Source organism: Kogia breviceps, chromosome 18, assembly GCF_026419965.1.
Source record: "Kogia breviceps isolate mKogBre1 chromosome 18, mKogBre1 haplotype 1, whole genome shotgun sequence".
NCBI lineage: Eukaryota > Metazoa > Chordata > Mammalia > Artiodactyla > Physeteridae > Kogia > Kogia breviceps.
The window spans coordinates 2,796,215-2,811,873 of NC_081327.1; the positions used below are offsets into that span (position 1 = coordinate 2,796,215).

At 65.1% G+C, this 15,659-nt stretch overlaps 1 protein-coding gene across 4 annotated transcripts; it reads right to left on the minus strand.

The window, feature by feature from the left end:
• Positions 1–1,922: 1,922 nt before the first annotated feature.
• EPN1 (epsin 1) lies at positions 1,923–14,989 on the minus strand. 4 transcript variants are annotated; one of them, XM_059043874.2, is made up of 11 exons: positions 14,843–14,988; positions 11,616–11,939; positions 7,715–7,964; positions 6,392–6,516; positions 5,940–6,014; positions 5,363–5,446; positions 4,478–4,781; positions 4,032–4,142; positions 3,845–3,931; positions 2,619–2,876; positions 1,923–2,535 (listed from the first exon to the last, which is right to left on the minus strand). In XM_059043874.2, exons 2-11 carry the CDS (start codon positions 11,841–11,843, stop codon positions 2,327–2,329), a joined length of 1,731 nt encoding a protein of 576 aa, XP_058899857.1. In that variant the 5' UTR covers positions 11,844–11,939; positions 14,843–14,988; the 3' UTR covers positions 1,923–2,326. The 4 variants fall into 4 exon arrangements, with proteins under 4 accessions (XP_058899857.1, XP_066875377.1, XP_066875378.1 ...); XM_067019276.1 differs by having other exon boundaries at positions 3,845–3,910; positions 14,843–14,970; XM_067019277.1 differs by lacking the exon at positions 5,940–6,014 and having other exon boundaries at positions 14,843–14,989.
• Positions 14,990–15,659: the final 670 nt, after the last annotated feature.

Consider the following 15,659-nt stretch of genomic DNA (forward strand, 5'->3'; position numbering starts at 1 on the left):
GTGCGTGCAGGCAGGCCAGGGGACCAGGGGGCCGGGAGAGAAAGCGCGTCCAGCCGTGGCGCCCGCCGCCCTCGGTCTCTGGCGCCACCTGCTGGCCACAGGCCCACAAGCCGCTCCCCGACCCTAAACCAGAACAGCCCTGGGCGGGGGCTTGTCCCTTCGACCCCCTGGACACAGATGCCCGGTCGGAGGCACACGCACAACGGCCCGGGGAGCGGGCGTGAACCACCAGAAAGGGACGGGTCACTACAGACCAAGCGCTCGGGCCTACGGGGCAGGCGCCCTCAGGCGGCAGCTCCCACTGAGATGGTGGCCGAACACCCTGGAAAGCGTGATACACGAGGAGACCCAAGGTTCTGTATCTCCTGTGTACTCCACGCTGTAAGGAGTGAAAAGGAGGACGCCCGGGAGGTGATGCTGCCTCGTGGGCACGTGGCTGCCGGGGTTGCGGTGGTTTCTCCTCTTCCGTTCTGACAGATAAGGAAACCGCCAGAAAGATTGTAGTCTCTAACCTTGAACCCTTCTACTAGCGTAAACTGAAGTGATGTCCCACATTCCCGTCACCGCCTTCCTCTGCCTTTTTTAGGAGGTGGCGGGCAGGATCTGCGGCATCACGTCCAGTGAAACAGAGGGTCTGGCTCGTGTCTGGAGGGGGAGGGTGCTCGGGGACCGCAGGGGAGGGAACAGCAGGGCTCAGGAGCCCGAGAGTCGGGAGCAGGGATCAGGAGGGCCCCAAGGATGGTAGCCCTGCCCTTGGCAACTGCCCCACCGCCCACCCGGGCCACCTCCCCACTCTCGCAGTCCAGGTGGCCAGGAGCCCGCCCCCCATCCCCCGTAAGCCCAAGAGACACGCCCAGCACCTTGAGTCCTGAACCAACCGACTGGACCGAGTTCCCTGGGCCCCGTCCTCCTTGGGGAAGGGTGGTGGCCCCCTCTTCCATCTATCCGGACGCCGCAAAGCTGTGTGCGCAGGAGGGAGCCTGGCCTGACCAGTGCAGGGCCAGTGATTCTAAGCCCCACCTCTGACCTGTACACTCGCTCCTGTTCTAGGACCCCTCGGGGCCACCGTGCCACAGACGCGTCTGAGGCTTCCCCAGTCACGCCCCCCACACACGGCGGGAAGTGGGCACCACTGGAGGCAGGTCAGTGCAGGCCGGCCTGGGCGCGCCCTCTGGCCCCTGGTGGTCCGCATGTACCTGTGCCCTGGCTCGCCCCATGCCAGGGCACCTCCTGGGAAAGAACAAAGGCCAGTTGATCTCGGGGTGCCCGGCCCATGGGACGGAGTCCCCCCGTGCCACCTGTTAAAAGGAATCACTTCAGGAACAAGCACGGAGTCCACGTGGAGCCCCCATCACCCGGCCGGGGGTGCGGGGCTACGGGGCCTGGACCAGGTGACGCTCGCTGTTCCCGGGGGAGACGGTGGCTTCACCTTGCCGGCGGGCCTGCAGACCCCCTGGGGCCCAGCCTAGAGAACCACCAGCAGGCAGGAGGCACCCGTGGTCTCCGAGTTCGGCCAGCAGCAGCGGACATGGGCCTCCAGCGGTGCCACGCCGGGCACAGGAGCACAGCTGGGGCGTATCTGAAGTGTGTTAAATGCGTGCCACCTCAGTAAGAACTCCCGTCCTCACCGACAGCTCACGAGCCCTGGACCCCAACCCCAACGTGCTGTCCACTGGCACAGCCCAGGCCCCGTCAGCTCTCCAGAGGGCCTCCTGACCCTCGTGAGGGTGGCCGTCTGGGCCACAGCTCCACCAGGACCCAGCGCCCCCTCCTGCCCCCGGCACAGAACCCAACGGCACCCAGAGGGTCCGGGAAATCAAGGCTCCCACGAGGTGCCGGCTCCCAACTGCCCCCAGGAGCCCAGTGGGTTGGGAGCCTCGGGTGGCCCAGGTGCAGGGGTCACAGGAGCCGTGAATGGGAACTTGGGGGCACCGTGCCCGTAAGAATCGCCATTTATTCCCGAAGTTGCCAAAATCATCACCAAGGATTCACCGAGGGGTGCGTGAGGGGACGAGGCTCAAACACTGACTGAGGGGCCATTCAGGAGCTGGGAAGGAGGGAGATGGGTGGGGGACCCCCCCCCGCCGACCCTCCCCCTTCTAATGCCGTGGGCAGGGGTCCCCCTCCGGCCGCAACCCTCCCCATCCCCAGGTCCAGTTTCTCTCCGGGGAGGGAGGGTCGGGGATGTGGGGAGACGGTGTAGTGTGAGTGGCCCCAGGAGGGGGAAGGACGCGGGGGTGGGGGCAGGGGTGCCCCCGCTTCACATGCACTCACAACACTGGTCGCCCAGGGAGCAGGAGTGGGGGGAGCCCCCTCCCGCCCTGGATTATAGGAGGAAGGGATTAGTGTTGGGGGCCGGGGGTCCCTGGGGCATCATGGGGGGCAGGCCAGGGCCCCCGCCAAGGGGAGAGATGTACGTTGGCGGCGCTCCGGCCACCGGGGGCACGGGGCTGAGCCGGAGCTGGTTCAGGGTGAGTGTCGCGGGGGGCGCGGGCTGGAAGGGGTTGGTGATGGAGGGGCCGGTGGCTGGGCCTCCTGCGGGGAGAGAGGACAGGGAACTGAGTAGAGTCAGGGGTCTGCCAGGCGGGCCAGCACCCCTGCTCCCGGGCCACACTCACCGCTCGGTAGGAAGGGGTTGGAGGCCTTGGCTCCTGGCGGCGTGGGGCCTGGCCGGCTCACCAGCGAGTCCAGGTCCACCAGGGCAGCATTGGGTCCCAGGAACGACTCAGGGGTCTTCCGCGTGGGTGGCGTGGGCGCCGGGGCGGCTGCAGGCGGGGGGCTGCCCACAGCCTCGGCCAGAGAGCCCCCGACCCCGCTCATGTCGAAGGCACCGGGACTGCGAGCGGGCACCTCTCCGGCGAGCAGCTCCAGCTCCCCTGGAGGGGCGCAGAGGGGGCTCAGGAGGGAGGCGGCCCCAGAGCCAAGCCACGCGGGCGTGAGGCCGAGAGGACCACCCTCTGACAGCCTCCAGGTCAGGGACCGACCCCAGCGGGTGACAGCAGAACAGTACCGCTTTCGGGAAGCTCACAAGACGGGTCATGACTGCCGGGGGGGGCAGTGGCAGGCGCCCACCGTCCCAGGAGACCGGGTGATGTGCCGTTAGCATGAGGCCTGATTCTTTGTTTAAGATTTAAGAACCCCGTGTGATATTGAAAGACATGCGTGCATGTAGCCGAAGAGAAGCCTGGAAGAGTGAGATGTGCAGACTGGACGGTAAGCTACCGTCAGCCCGGGGTGGGGGAGGCACTGGTGCCGGGCCTGCTCCCTCTGCTGCACTCGAAGATGCAGAAAAACCCAGGGACCAGAAGGAACGTTACCCAGGGCGGGGAGGCAGGACCATGAAGAGAGCCCCCACCACCACAAAGACTCAGGGTCTCACCTCGAGGACAAGCCCACCTGCAGACACAAGGGCCAGGCCGGACTCTGGCCGCAAGACAGGCGCTCGGAGCTCCAGGAAGAGGGGCGCACAAACGCCCCCGCCCCGGGCCCCAGGACGCCAGTGGGCGGGTGAGGAAAGGGGTGCGGCCCCCGGAGGCCAGTCCAGGCGCCACACGGCCCGGAAGCCCCCCGAGTCTGCACTGCACTCCAAGAAACACTTCGGGGTGCCAGAGGGCAGCATTTGGGGAAACTGAAGCAAGGAATTCTCTGTACGAGTTTTGCACCTCTTCTCCAAGTCTGAAGTTATTTGAAAACAAAGAAGTTCCTCTTTACGACGGTTGGACGACCAGCTCCCGCTCAGGGGCCCGAGCCCACCTGGCGGCTGCAGCCACCCTGCTGCATCTCAAGCCTCAAGCGGCAGCGCAGCCTGGAGGACAGGCCTCCCGGGCCTGCGGGGGACACTCACCCGTGCTGCTCCCGGAGGCCGGCAGCGCTGTGCGCAGTCGCTCGAAGTCGGAGAACTCGCCGGGCTCTGCGTCAAACCCCCCGGCCGCTGCGGGGTCAGGGTGTGTGCCCTCAGCTTCCCCAGGGGCCCAGGCGACGCGACCCCTCCCACACTTGAGGCCGGGCCACCCCGGGCCACCCCCCGGTACCTGCGGTGCCGTTGGCGCTGGGCTTGGTACGGGACCCCCCCCAGGGGTCTGAGAAGGCCGGGGCCGGGGCCCAGGGATCGGAGGCTGGGGGTCCGCCGACCGGGGCCCCGCCTGCGTGAGGAAGAAGGCAGGTGAGGGGCTGGCAGCCCACCCCGCCCCCCAAGGCCAGGCAGCCCCGAGGCCTCAGGCCCCTCCCCAGCTGGCCCCTCCCACTGCATCCCCACCCTCCAGCCCTGCGGCCCCTTCCGGCAAAGCCCTCCTCAGCCTTGAGGCCTCCAGAAAGCCCCGGAGAGGGCCCCGGCCGCGGTGGGGTGAGGGGCCTCGTGCGTGCCTCACCCAGCCCCCGCCCCCGCGTCCTGCAGCCCCCACAGCCGCCGGGCACCCACTCCCAGGGCACCCCAGGAGTGCACGCCACACGCAGGGCCGGGGAAGCAGTGGGCACTCACCATCTGAGCTCCCCCACGGGTCGGGGGTAGGTCCTTCTGCAGCCGCAGGGGCCGCGGTCCCACCCCAAGGGTCGACCGGGGGCCCCGCCGGGGCAGCAGGCCTCCAGGGGTCCCCGGAGGCGGGTGTAGGAGCCGGCCCACCCCAGGGATCAGCAGCAGGTGGTGCGGGGGGTCCCCCCCAAGGGTCCGAGGTGGGGGCCGCCGTGGGGAGCGCAGGAGCCGCGGGCACTGGGCCCCCCCAGGGATCCGCGGCCTGCGGAGCAGCCGGGGCCGTGAAGACGTCGGCAAGATCCATGAGGGACGACTGCAGGGGAGAGAGAGGAGAAAGAAGGGGGAGTGGGGCGGACCCCAGCCCAGGAGAGGACGCCGGGGGAGACAGGACAGCCACGCAGCCGGAGGGGCGGGGGGCGCCAGGCGTCCCCGTGAGGCAGACCTACCGCCAGGGCCCCTCCGAGCGCCCAGAGCGCCCCGAGGACGGAGCCGGAGCACACGCCCAGCTGCCGGTCCCTCTGACACGCTCCTCCCCCTCCCCCTCCCTAGCCCCTCCGTCCACTCTCCGCACAGCAGTCGGCTGGCCCTGCAACACCGCACACCCGCCTCCCACCCAGCCGGGCCGCTGACCAGTCCCCGACGGAGGAAGGACAAGGGCTGCGGCCGCCGCCCTCGGCCCTGCACCCGCGGCTCCCCACGCGTGTCCCGGGGGTGGCCCAGCTCGCTCTGGATGGGAGGTGCCCCCGCAGACCCTGCACACCCCCCTCCCAGGGGCAGGGGAGCAGGCGCAGCAGGGCCGAGACCCTCGTGGGCTGCGTCGGACACTGACGAGGCCTCTGGCCAAGGCCGGCCTGGACACGCTCTCCCGCCGGTCGGCCCGGCGCCCACACTCACCTCCTCCTGGCCCGCCGTCTCCCTCTTGCTCTCCTCTATGGCCATCTGCAGCCGCAGGTCGTCCCCACGGCGGATCCGCTCCTCCTGTTCCCGCCCGACGCGGCAGGCAGGGGAGGGGTCAGGCTGAGCGACGGGGCTGACGCTGCACTCCCCCCCCCGCCACCCCCCACGGACAGCCCCGAACCCTCGCACCCAGACAATGGCGACTGAAAATTAAAATGGGATGCGGACGATGTGTGGGATGGGGTGGGACACGGGGTCTCAGGCCGGGGTGGGGGGGACGATGACGGGAGGGTGCCGTACAAGGGCCGGGCCGGGCTGCTCTAACGGGCTGGGGAAGCACGGGGCGCCTGACTCCGGGTGTTTTCTGCACGGGGTGAAGGCGGTGGAGCCCTGGGCTGTGACGGAGACAAAGAAGGGCAGCCTCGCCACCCCGAGCATCTGCTTCACGTGCCGGGTTTCCTTCCGGGGACCCATCAGGCACAAGGTCCCCCACTGAAAACGCTGCAGCCCAAATGCGTGTGGGAGGCCCTGGGAGGGTCTCAGGGGAGCCTCGGGGTGGGGACGCTGCTCTGACCTTATCGTGCTCCTCACGGCTCAAACTAAGGGCCAGCTGGAGCTGGACGTCATCCTCGGGGCCGCAGGACGGGGGCTGGGGGAGAGAGAGTGCGAGGGGCTGGGGGAGACAGGTGGGGCCCAGAGGTGGCGAGAGAGAGACGTGCACACACAAGGATGAAGACAGAGAGCCAGGCTCGGACAGAGCAAGAGACACACAGAGTCCCCGAACTGGTGAAGAACAGCAAAGAGACGAGCTTGGGGTGGGGGTGGGAGCCGGGCTGGGCAGGCCCAGGATGGCCAAGCACCCAGAGAGGAAAGGGAGCAGGGAAAGGCGGGGCAGAGGGCAGAGGGCGAGCCAAGGAGACAGACCAGGAGAGGAAGGGCGGGCAGGGGCTGCGGGCGAGCATGGAGATGGATGGCAGAACGGAAGTCGGCCCCTGCATGCCCCGCGCGCCCGCGGCCCGGCCGTACCTGGTCGGCCTCCTCCTTGCTCATGGCCAGGGCCAGCTGGAGCTGCAGCTCCTCCTCCCCGCTGCTCTGCGGCCAGGCCTGCTCGGCCTCGGGCGGGGGCCCAGCGCCCACAGCTGCGGAGGAGGCTGAGGGGACACAGACGCTGAGACCCAGACCGAAGAGGGGACCCCACAGCCCAGGCAGCCAGGCCGGCAGAGTCTGAAACCCAACCCCCCTCGGGCCTGGCCTCCCCCCCCCCAGGATCCCCAGTGGCACCCGGACCCCAGGCTCCATGGTCAGGGAGGGGCGTGGCGTGCACGCAGCCCCCCCTGCGGGAAGGAGAAGGTCAAAGAAGGCCAACCTGGTGGCCCAGGACAAAAGTCGGCTGATAAAGAGGGAGGGCCCCGCGGAACCTCTGAACCCGTGAGCTAAGTTCCTGCCCCGGGTCTGACGTGCCTTGTGGCCTGTCTCGGGGCCCCACCTCAGGCCCCAGGGGGACGGAGGGCCTTCGGGCCTTCGTCCCTGGTCCCCAGGCAGGAAAGCTCCCAACAGCCCCCAGTGGGGAGCCTGGAGCCTCGGGCTCCAGGGCTGGGGCCGGCGGCTGGATGCTGGGGGAGGATGGGGGAGGAGCGGCCTGCACACCTGGCCCCGGCCCCAAGGGGCGAATGAGGAAAGGATGGAGAGAAGACACGGGCCCCGACAGGAGGGAGCGCCCAGCCTTCCCTCAACGGGCCAGGCTCGCTCCTGCCCGCCAGGGCGCGCCCACCGTCGCACGTCGCCTCTCCATCCTGACCACCTATCGCAACACCACCTGGCAACTGCTCGGACCTCCTACACAGTCCCGCCTCCCCAGCCCCCACGCCCCATCCGAGAGCCGCCAGGCCCACCTCTCGGCATTACTCCCATCGCTACCCTTCCCTCTTCAAACGCGCAGACGGCTTCCACCTGCACTCACGACACCACGTGGGGAATGTGTTTCTACCTTCAACACCCACCCGGTCCCAGCAGAAAACGCCTTTCCCTGGAGCGCTCAGGATCTGCACACCCATGTGTAAAGCCGAAAGCTTCCCGACACAGCCGGACCTCCCAAAGTGGGGGACGTCCTTTCTATCTCCCCTACGTCACCTCGTTCTCCTAATCGCGGGCTGCCACCCAGCACCCGCACTTCCCCCAACGCCAGCCGAGGCCCCTCACCACCGCTCTGGCCCTGCCCCGTCCCGTGCAGCCACCTAGGGCCTCAGCCCCCTGCCCTCTGCCTGAGCACAGCTCCCGCGGTGGCAGCAACCTCCTCCGGACCGCGCGCTGCCTCTCGGGCCCAGGCCGCCCCCAGACACCCTGGCTCACCCGTGGCGGTCTGCGCCAGCTTCTCCTTGGTCTTGAGCGCGTGGGCACGCTCCTCCCGCAGCCGGTCCTCGTCGCGCAGCAGCGCCACCAGCTGCTTGGCCTTCTCGCGCACGTTCACACCCTGGTCCTTGCCGTCACGGTCCACGTACTGGAAGTCCTTCAGCGTCTGCACGGCGTACATGTTCTCCTTGCACTGCTGTGACACGCGCTCCGAGCCCGTCTTGATGAGGTACTCCATCAGCGTCATGGCCTGCGGGGGCAGGCGCGCCGTCACCCGAGGCGCAGCCCACCCACGCCCTCCGCGGCACGAGCCGCCACCGGGACGGACCTTGAAAACACCACGCGGGGTGGCCGAAGCCGGGCCCCAGAGAGCAGATGTGCGAGAGTCCACTCACAGGAGATGTCCGGGCGGGCACACCCACAAAGTGGGCCCGGGGACCTGGGGGTGAGTCTCAGTGGGATCGGGAGACACCCCTTCTGTCTAGGGGGACAAAGATATTCTGGAACTAGGTGATGGCTGCACAACGCCGCGCGTGTGCTTAACGCCAGCAAGCTGTGCACGTGAAAGGGGTGTTGTCACGTGACCTGCGCGTAGCTCAACGAACACCGACCGGGAAGGGGGAGACGGCCGGTGTGTCACCGCAGCCCGCGTGGGGATCGCCAAGCGAGCGGTGCAGACCCTGCTCCGTTCATTAAAACGAACATCTAAGGTGGCACGGCCGGAAGGCAGCTTGTGAGGTCCCGCTCGGGGTGCCCGGCGCACGACACCTCCGGCCACCTTCTCTAGCACCCCGTGAGCCTGCCCAGTGTCATCCCAAGCAGAAAGTTTCACACCGCCCCAGCGCAATCTGAAGACAATGGCGCAGGAGGGAGACGCCTTGCCGGCAGGGCCCATCCAGACCTGGGCCCTCGGAGGGGGGACCCTGCGGGCAGGGAGGAGGGAACACCCTTTGGGATCTGCATTTTATAACATGGGACCAAATTCCCTTTTCAGCAAGGTTTAATGGGAAATACCCCCCCCCCCCACTGCCCACCCCAGGCAAGGCCTTCGTGGTCTGCAGAGCCTGGACTCCGGGCGGTCTGGGGAGAGAGGCGAGGGATTCTGGCCCCTTCCAGGCTCTGTGGGAGGCCGTGGCCGCTGTCCTCAGGAAAAGGGCACACCTTAGATTTTGCAAGTGACGCCAGGGGCCTCCCAGAGTTCCCAGACCCACCTCCTAGGTCTAGAGCAGAACCAAACAGAGAGGGAGGGGCAGGCCACCCCGGGGAAGCTGTCTGAGCCCCGGTGGAATCCGCCAGCGTCACATCTCCCCGGCCTCCCCAGGGAGCCTAACCTGGATCTGGCAGGGGTCCTGAAGGTGTGTTGACACTATCCACCTCTGTAATTAGAGATTAGTCTTTAACTGACCTGGAGACGTTTACGCCTTAGAGGAGAAGGAAAGAAGTAAAACCACATCCGCGTGTGGAAGGCAGGCTCCAGAGCTCCTGGGCCAGCCGCATTCTGGAATTCAGAATTTTCCCGAGTTCGCGCCATAAAGGCTGCACACGCCACGCGTCGCAGAAGTTCGCCAGAGGAGGGTGACACCAACGGTCGCACTCTGTGGGACCCTCAAATCCCAGATAAACAACCTCACCCCAGTCCAGATGGGGCCTTGGTGCCAAATGACTTTTGAAAACTTTCATTTTCAGAGCTCTGGGGACTTTGGAACTGCAGTTTAAAGACTGTGAACATGGAAATAACCCAAACACCCCACGGGGGTAGATACACACGTACGAGCCGTGGCGTGTTCATATGACAGGAGCCCCCCCCCACAGCCACGTACATGAACGAGCGGCTGTTCCACACGTCAACCCCCCAGATGTGACGGCGAACAAAGACAAAAGACAGCAGGTACCAAGGATCACAGGCCACAGGACTCCACGCCTGGAACGATCTCGGCAGACGGAAGGCCAGGCACGGCGCCTCCTGGGGACACGTACTCTATCTCCACCTGGGCAGTGGCTACAAAGGGGTGCACACACCTAAGAGCCAGCTGGGCTGCGCACTCAGAACATGCGCCTCGATGGAAAACCACAGGGTTTCAAAACAGCCTGGTCCAGGAGGTCCCGGGCCCTCAGAATGCGAGCATCAGCTTAAACAGGGGTGAGCAAGCTTTCTCTGTAAAGGGCCGGGTGATAAACCCGCCAGCATTTCAGGCCGTGCACTCCCGGTCCTGAGAGCTCAGCCCTTCACCAGGCCACGTGTGATAAAGCTTTGCTTACAGACATAGGCGGGGGGCCAGGTGTGACACACGGGCTGTAGTTTGCTGACCCTTATTTTCGAAAATAAAGACTGAGATCCAGCACTCCTCAGCGAAGTCAGGTGACACAGCCCGGAGTCGAGAGGGTGGGCTCGGGGACACCCCTCTCAGCCCCACCACAGCGAGGGCGGCCCCGAACCTCTGCGCCTCAGTTCCCTCCGCTGGAAGGGAGGGAACTGGAAGAAGTACCTCCGCTGCTCTCCGCCCACAGGCACCGGTCACAAGGAAGCTGCCACCTGTGGCCTCTCAGGACCCACCTCCCCTCACACACCCAGCTTCCGCCCCTCCCCCTGACCTCACACAAAGGCTCCCCAGCTCCCCCGCCCTTTCCCTTCACAAGAAATGACTCGATCGAACCCGAGACCCAAGCGGGGCTGCAGCTCGTAGGGAGGGGCATGGAAAGAAGCCAGAGCAATCGGGCCTCAGACCCCAGCTGGAACGTAAGCGGCGCCACCTCTCCAGGCCTCAGGCTCCTCATCCTGGGACCCCCCAGGGACCCACCCCAGCCTCCAGGGGACAGACAGCCTGGCCGGCACGTGCTCCAGTCTGCGCCCGCGAGACCAGGGGCCTCACCCATCTCGCCCACGGCCACATACAGAGCAGGCCCTGGACTGCCATTTTACCGAAGGAACAGCGACAAAAGGACTCACCAACACCCCTGAGGCCGCATGGCTGGGGGTGGGGCCTCGCCACCTGCCCCAGTCCGGGCGCTTTACCACTTCTTGACCCACCTTGGGACGCCAGGCCCCAGGCCCCCACAACAGCAGTCAAGCGAGAAACCCACCCACTGAGCGCCGCCTGCAACCGAGTTCCCTTTGCGCAAAGCCTGTGGCCTGTCCTGTCTGTCCGCTGGATCGGGGCGTGTGCGCGTGTCACTGGGGGCACCTGAGCCACATTTCTCAAAATGGCACAGGCACATACCCAGAAATTCCAGTTCCGGAAAACGGCAAACATACACGGACATTCGTGGCTGTCTTGTTTGTAAAAGCAGAACACTGCAAACAACTTAAAAACCCAGCACCAGGTAGCTGGCTACGTCAATCATGATCAACCCAGACAGCAGACAGGAAACTGTTTTAAAAAAAAGAGTGACAAGTCTCTGTCGTCCTGATGAGAAACGGCCCCTAACATGTATGCTTGTTTTCCTTTTTGAAAGTAGCCTATGACTTACACACGGCAAAATTCACTCTTCCTTACAGGTTGCCTTGCGTTCTGGAAACCGCATACGGCCACAGGACCACCGCTGCAACGAGGATACAGAACCAGCCCGTGGCCCCCAAAACTCCCCGAAGCTGCCCACCTGCCTGGACCTCCGCGCACAGGTCACCATAGAGAACCGAAGCTGGGGCCACGGCCGCCTCTGAGGGAGGGGTGGACACTGGCCTCCCCCTTCGGCCTTCTAAGTGGATCAGTCTTGAGAACGCGCCACTTCTTCAAAAACCACAAGGCCCAAAACTCTCTGCTGTCTTCACTGAACGACAGAGATTTACATAAGTTACGTCAAGACACAGAACTCCAGCTCCTCTGGGAAACCGGAAAGGCGGCCCGCCTCTGGGCGCCCCTCGGCGGGCACGCGCCCACCCGGCTCTGCGCCCGGCACTGACCTTGTAGACGTGCCGCCAGTTCTTGCCGTGGTCGTTGAGCCGCTTCCAGATCATGCTCATGATCTCCGAGAAGGCGACGACGTTGTAGGTGAGGTCGGCGATCTCCGACATGAGGGAGCTGGACGGGCCCCAAGGGTCGTTGCTCGTGGCCTCCCGGACCTTGATCTCGGCCTCCGAGTAGTTGTGGACGATGTTCTTCATCTGGCGCCGCAGCGAGGAGGTCGACATGGTGGCTGGCGGCGGGGAGGGGGCGGGCCCCCCGGGGCGTGCAGAGACTGGGCGGCGAGGAGGGAGGCCGCGGCAGGGACGGGCAGGTCACCGCATCTGGGGAAAGGAGAGGACCCTTGGGAACACGAGCGGGATCTGCGGCCACCCGGCTCCCCGCTGCGTGCGGGGCGGGGGACCAGATCCCCACCGTGGCCTACGAGGCTCTGGCCCTGGTTAACCTCTGCCTTAGTCACCCCAGCCACCTTTCAGTTCCTCAGTCGTGCCCGGCTCCTTCCTGCCTGGGCCCGGTTCAGCGAGGCCGAGTTCAGCGAGGCCCAGCGTGCGGTGGCAGGCCACAGGCCACAGGCCTGAAGGAGGCGCGCCCCAGTCGACACTTCCTAGCCTGCGCTTCCCGCACCGCCCCGCACCGCCCCGCACCGCAGTTTCCTCCTCTGTGAGACGGGGCTTCATCGGAGTCCAGAAAACTGGAGGGAGCCTGCTGCGCAGGAAGCGCGCTGCCCACGTGGGCGGTCTCGTGAGACAGTCACCCTGCCCTTCCTGCCCTCGCGCGGCCCTCGCACTCACCCCACCCTGACACCGACAGACACCGCAGCCGCCATTCCCCAGGGGGCCTCGTCGGTAGGCTCACTCGCCCTGGTGATTTTCTACTCGTTTGGCTGACTCTGTGGCTGAGGCCGCCCTGAGAGCCCCATGGGGGCAGAGACCACGTTTGTCTGGACGTGGCTTTTCCCATCAGAGGAGCTGACCCGGAAGAGCCATTCGAGCCATTCAATCAACCGTGCAGGAAGGAAGGGAAGGAGGGAGGGCAGGAAAGACCTCTGGAGCAGGGGTGAGGGGGCCAGAATCCCCTGCAGAAACAAGGACACCCAGGGAGGAACACAGGGAGGAGGCCGACAAGGGAGCAGAGACAGACAGGAGGGGGTATGCCAGGGGGACGAGGTGTCCCAACGGGGAGGCTCGGGGAGGACAGATAAGGAACAAGCCCGCTGGCTAGGCCCCAGCTTCGTGCCAGGCACTCCTGGAGCACGAGACATCCGTTATCTCATTGAGCACCGCGGGCGGGGTGCTAACAGCTGAGGAAGCAGGGGCTCACGCAGGTGAAATAACCCAGCCAAGGTCACACACTAGGCCTGGCGGCGCGTACTCCACCCCAGGCCACCTTGGGCTCCAGAACATACACTTTTAAGTTAACCTGTGCCGAGAGGAGAGTGCTGGCAAAGAAAGAGAAAAGAGGAGAAGGGGATCAGGCCAGCGAGGCCGTCACAGCGAGCACTCGCGCCGCCCTTGCCCGAGGCCAGCCGTGCTCCCGAGCGCCTTCCAGCGCCTTCCACACGGCGACTCCGTTCAGCCCCATGGCGGGCGCCGTGATTCACAAACACCTCACAGCGGAGGAACCCACGGCACAGGCCTCACCTCCGGAGCAGCAGCCCGGTTGCGGAGCAGGCTCTGCCCACACCGTGCACAACCTTTGCAGCATGCTAGCCAACAGGCAGAGACCTCCAGAGGCCTCCTACGACCTGAGTCCCAGGGGAGGCGGCTGGCCCCCGCCTTGAACACAGGAGAGCAGCCGCTTGGAGACAGATGTGAACAGCTGAAAAGACATGGCCAGGGTGCCAAGACAGACCCAGCCAGACACACTAAGACCCAGAGTTGATCTGACAACTGACAGGAGGAGACAGAAAGGGAAGGGAAAGAGAGAGAAGGAGGAAAAGAGGCACAGAGAAAGCTGCGCACGCAAAGACACGAGAAACAGAGAAACATGGGAAGAGAGCGAGGCAGGCGGGCAACGAGAAAAGACGGGAGACCCTGAAATGAAAAGAGGCAGTAACCTGGGACAGGGAAATAAGAGACAAGAAAAATGGAGAAGAACACGAAATCTGGGTCCAAATTCTGGCCTCCTTGAGATTCAGTTTGCTCAACTCTGAAAGGAAGGAAAAGATTCCACCCGGCAGAACTGTTGATTAAATACAATGGATACGTAAAGTTCTTGGCGCTGCGCCCCGTGGGTAGTAGTTCAATAACGTTGGCTACTATCATTGTCAGAAAAAAAAAAAAAAAAAAAAACCGAACTATTTCCAAAAGGGTGGCCTTCAGAAGATGTGCTATCTTAACACCGTGCGTTTATAGTAACGGGCATTAGAAGATATATTCAACCTTCAGAGCAAAACTAAAACTTCACAGATACTGCTTAAAACAAGACTACGTCTTTCAAAATTGCTTAGTCCAAAGAGAATTACTAGATCGAATCAAAGACAAATCATACAGCGAAATTCTCCAAGGGGTAGTCTGATATCAAACGTCATCCGTGTGGAACAAAAAAATCTACAAATAATAACGGAAACCAGAGCTCCCAGCAGTTAACTACACACTTACTACGAGCCACGGTTAGGCACTTAAAAGCATCACCTCCGTTATTAGGCAAAGTTGCCCTATTACGCAGGAAACATAAACACACTAATTTTAAAGACTAAGAAACTAAGCTTTGGTAATAAATCACCTGACAAATCTTACAGGCTCGCAAAAAGTGGGCCTCTGATTCCAGAGCCGGGTTCTTCACCAAAACTAACTCAAGAACCTGGGGGAAGGGGCAGACCCTAGACCAAGCGACAGACCCGCGGAGAGGGACTCGGGGTTGGAGGACACGGGTACCATGACAAAAATGAGATGGGAAGACGGCGGGGAGAGATGCACAGAGGCTAGAGACACCTGGCGAACGGAGACACCAACATTAATCCTGACCCTCGGACGCCGAAACGTGACAGAAAAGCAGAACGAGACCGAGACAGACAGAGAGACAAATGCTTTGCAAAAACGCCGAAACAGACACGGACACGACCACAAGCGAGGCCCGCGGGAGACAGAGGCGCTGACACACAGACACAGGCAGACGCGGGAGAGACGGAGAGCCGCGGGCGGCCCAGGCCGGCCGGGAGCAGACACACAAAAGGCCGCGGAGACGCCCGAGCGCGCCCGCCCGCCGCGCCCCGGCCCGCGCTCACCTCGGCCCCCTCACGCCGCGCTCCAGGGGGTCATGGCGGGCAGCCCCCTGCCCCCGCTCGGCCTCGGTGTCGCGGAGCGCGCGCCGAAACGCGAGCGGCGGACGCGGAGCCGCGCACGCGCGGACGCACGGAGGGCCGCACGCCGACGGCCCCGCCGCCCCGGCGCCCGGGAGGGGCGCGGAGAGCCGGGCGGGGGAGGGGAGCCGCCGAGCGGACGGGAAGCAACCAAAGGAGGCGACAGACCGGAAGCGGAAGTGGCCGCGCGACCCGCCCGTACGCCCCGTCTGCGGCGAGCCTGCGCAGTGGCTACTTCCGAGGACACGCTCTCCCGCGTGCCGTCACCTCCGGCGCGCGGGAGCCGTCGCCGGGAGCCACTTGCCTCATTTCCGCCCGCCTCCGCGAAAACCCGGGGACGCGCACGGAGAGGCGGGGCGTAGCGAGGGGTCGGCCAGCGAGCTCGGCCGAAAGCGAAGAGACCGCGTCGTCGTCCCCAGACTGCTCCCCGCGCGGTAGCCCCAGGCCCGCCAGGCCACGCCCCCCCGCGGTGCCTTGGGGCGATCTGAATCCCTGCGCCCACAAGGCCAGCCGGATGCCCCCCTCCCCACTTCATGCGGGGGCCCGTCCACTGCACCCTCCTCCCCGGGGCCACGCCCTACGCCCGTCCTAGAGCAGCAAGCCACGCAGGCGGGGTGTGCCATCTCGGGTGTGCCAAGGGCACGGGTGCCTGTGCCAGGTCGACAGTGCGGACAGCTGGGCCTCCCAGGGCCGAGCCTCAGCCTGGGGCCAAGCGAACCCCTGAGAACCGGAGGGGAGGGGG